Source organism: Homalodisca vitripennis, chromosome 4, assembly GCF_021130785.1.
Source record: "Homalodisca vitripennis isolate AUS2020 chromosome 4, UT_GWSS_2.1, whole genome shotgun sequence".
NCBI lineage: Eukaryota > Metazoa > Arthropoda > Insecta > Hemiptera > Cicadellidae > Homalodisca > Homalodisca vitripennis.
Window position 1 is genome coordinate 44,525,581 of NC_060210.1, and position 6,000 is coordinate 44,531,580.

A 6,000-nucleotide genomic window follows, 5' to 3' on the forward strand; every position below is an offset into this window, starting at 1 on the left:
TCATATTATGTTAAATATCGTCCAGGTCTTGAAAGTGAAAATTATAATTAAAATTGTGCTGGTAAATATTGAAAAAATGTGTGGTTTCAGAGTTTTAACAATCTTTATATTTAATAAGCTGAAGTTTCTTTATTCTAGTCTCTTATATTATCTTGTCCCATCACCATCCTAACCATCCCTTTGAGATAAGTATCTGATAGGATAAAAGTAACCACAATTTCCTAAAAATGATGAGCAGAATTTTATTTAAACATACACATTTCATTTAACTATTTCTATACTTTTTGCTACCCATACATAGGCTAAATTCTATAAAATGTCCTAGTTAAAGTTGTATCCTTGAAACAATGTGTTCCAGTGCCTAATAGTAATGCTGGCTACTGTGCTTGTGCAGGTTCCAGAAGTACTCCTACCACGATACAGTGGGCGCTGGAATGAAGCACTTCTACTCGCGTGACAAGTTGCAGGACTTCAAGGTGTTCCACAACATCCCTGCCAGTTCACAGCTGCTGGCCAACTACGACCCGTTCTACAGCCCCTTGCTGTCACGCCTGGACAGCGTGTTCCAGCAGTTAGGCTTGGGCCACGGCCAGGAGCCTTGCAGGGAACGGTTAGTCTGTGATATGTACAACAACCCTGCCAAGTTCGCACCCTTCAGCAACCTCGTCTCTGCCCAGTTAAGCAGGTCAGGACTCCTAACATCTGTCATGTATAGTGTGAATAGTAAAATATAAATTTTGTTTTAATCTTTAAATGTATATAATACATGTCTCTTTAATCATTAATGAAATTGACCGCTGATTAATGTAGTCAGTCAACTGTTTGTGTTTATGTGGATAGGAATGTAATCAAATTCATACTAAATTATTAATTTGATAATATTTGAAGAGTAAAAAATAACTGTGACGTGAAAGAATATATACAGTATAGCCAAATTGTTTTATATCATATGTTAACTACATGTATTATAGCTGTACAAGTATTTTAACGTAGTTTAATGCGACTATGAGTGTAGTATGTCTGCTGTACTTGACCGCAGTGACATCAGTTTCTCCAGTTAGCATCCTTAACCTCGGGCCAATATTGACCGAGCAAGTGGGACCGGCAAGTGGGACATACCCTCAACGTCACAAGCTTCCGCTGAGTCAGCAATACTTTAGTGTCATTGTATGTACTAACTGGCCATTAAACTAATGAATTATTACAGTGATACCTGACTACATAGAGTACGGTGGGAAATAATTTCTTTTTCTTAAATCATAATTATGTTTAATTCGACAAAAGAAGTTAAAACTATATATAACTATATATAATTTCAATAAACATTGAATCACAAAAAGTACTTGCTCCGCCGGGACGAACCCGGATCTCTCACTTGCCGGGTGAATGTGCTACCATTACACCACAGAGCCCTCACTTTTTACGATTCAATTATTTAGTATTTGGCTGTTTCTTTCACATATGTTTTTAAATAACCAAACTAACATATAATCGGATGACCAAATACCTGTAAAATGACTTTTAGTTACATTCATTAAATTTGTATAAGTGACAATAGCCTAATTTAATTTCAATAAACATTGTATCACAAAAAGTACTTGCTTCGCCGGGACAAATATATATATATATATATATATATATATATATATATATATATATATATATATATATATAGGAATAGTAGTTATACTGTTGTTTTACTAACTACTAGTTTAAAAATTTTCCTGTTGTTCCAAGTCTTCAAACAAGATAAGTTAAACAATAAAATATTTCGACAAAACGCTATGAATAGAAAAGGCACAAAGGTTAGCATCATTATTACGTCCACAATCGATAATTAAGTTACTGCAAAAGACAGGCGAAGGATATAAAACTCTCTGTTGGAATTACGAGGCTTAGAGACATATATTCTACATATTATATCTCTCATATTGTATGTCTAGAAACACGTTTTCGTGAACTTGATCGGTTTTAGTGTAAACTGTGTCGTACTGTATATGCGTTACGGGAAAAGATTGAACAAACTCTTGTAACGTTGTATTGTTTACTATTGTGTTTGCACGGGAGCAAACCGTGCATATGTAAATCGAGACCGTAGTATTACATTAAGCTACTATGATTTAGAATGCCGATACCTATTTCGCCAACACTGTCCTCAGCTTGTTTACAATACCTCTTAAATTCCATTAAGTACATGTCTTTTGATGGTAATAATCCATGTTCACTCCTGTTGTGTGTTAAAATACTCAAAGACAAATTCAGAATAGGAGTTGTAATTCTGCAAAAAAAAACCAAGAAGAACTCATTATAATGTATCTTACCTACCGCTCGATACAGTGCTTAGCCTCCGAACATTGTTAGAGACGAAACCTCCAAACCCTACATACTCTCCAATAACACTTTTCAACAGTAGAATATTACTAAACAAACGATTATTCTTCAATAAATTCCTCTGAACGGCACAGAAAAATGAGAACTTGAAAGGTCCTGATAGTAGAAAAGTTGTTTTGAAACTTTGGGATAAAAATTTATTCCCGTTATAACTGTAAATAAATCAGAACACGTTTACTGGGATGAACAGGTATTATATTAAAATATGATGTGTAGCTACTACAGCTCAATGTTTTGATAAGACATTCAACGACTGGATACACCGCAAGAAGAGGTGTTTAGTTCTTCCTCTAGCACTAGTCGGTAAGATTAACACTGTGAAGTATGATTTGTATAATTGTTACTGTGCATCCATTCCACGGTGAGAAAGATTGTTAATGAAAATGAAATAACTACCAACCCAAATTTTCCCTCCAAAAATGTAAGATAACAGTGGCACCGGCGCTGCGGTTAGTGTGGCACTGTGCCAACTGTGCCGCGCAGCTCGGCTAGGTCAGCGCGGCCGTTCTGGCATTTCTCTTTCTCTGATTTCACTTCTGCAGCCTCGCCATCGCCAAGCTCAACATGTAAATGATGCTAATTAAGTGCGGCGCTTGTTCACAAATCTGAACTGCATAATTATTCCAACAACTTCGCCTCATCAATTATTGCGTGATTTTAGTGATTGTGACAAAATTTAAACCATGTTTTAATCATTGTAGTTCTCTCCTAATCCTAATCCTAACAATATTATAAATGCGAAAGTGCCTTTATTTTACTTTCAACCGATTGTACTGAATTTTTACGTGAAAATTCTTAAATTATCTGGGATGAATAGGGGCTTATTCTTATTTAGAAAATTCCTCCGGGCTAAGTCCCATTGGCCTCTAAAGCAAAAAAATTTCGTCTTTAAACTTTAAAGATGTAAAATATAATTTGAAAGAACCTGTCACACGTAGCCTAACCAACTGTTCTGTGTAAACATTGTTTTATGACAGCACAACCACGGGTTTAATTAATTATAATTAAACAATTATTTTCAATTTGTTTACATTTGTAGTGTGTAAATTCTCTAAGAAGTAACCATTAGTTTTACGCCATTTTTAGATTTCAGCTATTAGGTACTGATCTACCTTAGAAAATGTGTTAAAACATAGGAAGGTCAGAATTTAACTTCGAAGACTTCCTTTGATGCAGTCGGCAAGAACTATGCTAGATGAAAATACGCTGGACTTTAATTTTGAACTAATGTACCAATTCCAGCTCTAAAAGTTCTACAATATTTAAAAATGTGTTTCAGTTTATAAAGAAACAAACACTTAATGTCATTATTATTGTACTTTAACTGTACATTTTCAAATATTAAGTATTAGATATAAAAGGTAAAGGTAAATGATTGAACTTTTACTATAAATTTAAAGACTGTTATAAAACCAATCTTGGTTGTTTTTAGACAAAAGCGGGCTTCTCTGACCTGTTATATATTTTTCTTAGTCAGGAAAGAAAGCAAACTCAACTACGGAACAAAAAAATACTAAGAACGAAGTAAATAACAATGGCCATAAATATACACTTTTGGCGTATTTTCTTGATCGTGGCAACAAGGCAAAACCATCATTGACGTCGGAAATATAATTTACTCTGACCACCAGTCGTCATACTAGTGCAACGGCTTCTAAGTTGTATGCAAAGCAGTGGATAACTGCCAGTAGTGCAGATATAACAGACAAAGTTGTCTAACATTTACTATATATTTAAAAACTGTCATGGAACCTATCTTACTTGTCTTTTGCCAGAAGTAGGCTTCTCAGAGCTGTGTATGTAATATATGTTTTCTTGATCTGGTAAAAGACAAAATCAACAAGGGAACAAAAACTACTACAAAACTACACAGAGATTTGCCTATTGCAATCTTCTTCATTGTGGAAGTTCCAAACATCTTTTACAAACCTTCGTCGATCATGCATCCCACAACAGAAAACAAGCCCGAACCTAAACTTAAAAAAAATAAAAATCATTCTTTTCTGTGTAATATGGTATTAAAAATAAATGTATAATAATATATACATTTTTTTAGTAAAAACTTTCGTTTGTAAACTAAACTGGTATGTGTTTATATTGTTCCAGAGAGCTGAACGAGTTGAGGAAACCGTCCACCGATAACCCGGAGATCTTGAGGTTCTTCCGGTACATGAAGGCGGCCAAGGACGGGCAAGACGGGGAGGTGTGTGAGCGCGTGTACGGGGGCTGCGCCCTCCCTCTGGACACCCAGGGGCGCCCACCTATGGTCACTACTTTCAACGACATCAACAAACTCGTCCAGGCCCGCAAACTGAAAATGTGAATTTGTGATCACGAACCGCTTAATATTCGAGGCTTGTACCATTGTTATTGTTGCCCTGATCAAAGAACAAAATTAAATTAACTTGTAAATTCCGTGATCTTTTACAGGTCTTCTCATGGAATCCCTAAACGTGTTGGTTAGTTTACACACCCTTTAGGGTTAATAAATTAATATTGGTAAATATTATACTTTACATACTCAGGATATGCTATTATAGTAATTACTTAGCTTTATCTCACGGAAAATTTTCAAATTTACTTATCAAAACAGTATTCGGCTTATATATTCAACCACACGACGGTGTTACTACCGCCATCTAACTTTTAACCTGAAGTATGCTGCTAAAGCTCTGATGGAAGTATTGTTGTGATGCTAACATTCTCTTCAGCTCTTATTGCTAAACCTTGAAGTCACAAACTTTCATGCGTCTAAACGAATAATGAGATTTGGAAACTAGAATGTATTACATAAATTTTCCTTTTTAGTCGAAATACTTTACTCTTCGTTACCGCAACACTTATAAATACAGAATTGTCTTGGACTGTAGAATCAGGTCTGGTAATTTTCAATCTCCGCTCGTTTTGCAAGGTTGTAGGAGATAATTAAATGTGTTTATTTTGATGTCGAACGAGAAATATAGTTTAAGTAAGAATTAGACTTATATTAGTACACTAGGCGTCTGGGCACTTAACCTGATAGTAGACTACATGCTCTAGATATAAGACCAGGACGAAACCAGAACCACTATTTCGATGCGTTTAGGGCAACAGTTTATAAAATAAATTAACTTTAATAAAACTGTTATACTTTTAAGATAAAATGTCAAATACCTATGCATTAGGTATAATATTTGTAGAAAAACGTTTAGTGAGGATTTTGTACAGCATAAACATTACGTAAAATTCATTAATGTATGAGAGTGCAGTAGGCTAAACTATTATTTATTTATGTGTGTTTGTATTTATTGTATGATGTGTACAGTTATGTGTGTATAATAAATCGTAAGCCCATTCAAGTATTTTATTATTTGCCTGTCCAATCGAATTTAAATCAAATATTTTGTGAACAAGTTTATGTTCATTCTGACACTAGGAGAACTAGGACTAACTGGAAAATATTCGTTCTAATAACATGACACCCCACACCAATTGCCCACATCAACCCGGAGAGCACCACATAAGAATACTGTTACCACACGTCTACAATAGATTGTTACAGGTTAAACATATAGTTCCTAGATCATTTAAAGATTAATCCTTAATAGCTTAGATTTTAATGTGAGAACA

The 6,000-nt window shown here is 34.7% G+C and overlaps 1 protein-coding gene across 1 annotated transcript in view; it reads left to right on the plus strand.

The window, feature by feature from the left end:
• The window catches only part of LOC124359246, a 54,640-nt gene extending 48,914 nt beyond the window's left edge, over positions 1-5,726 (plus strand). Inside the window, exons 5-6 of the mRNA XM_046811835.1 lie at positions 395-685; positions 4,498-5,726. Of these exons, the coding sequence (XP_046667791.1) occupies positions 395-685; positions 4,498-4,714 (508 nt within the window). The 3' untranslated portion in view covers positions 4,715-5,726. The remainder of the gene's footprint in view (positions 1-394; positions 686-4,497) is intronic.
• Positions 5,727-6,000: the final 274 nt, after the last annotated feature.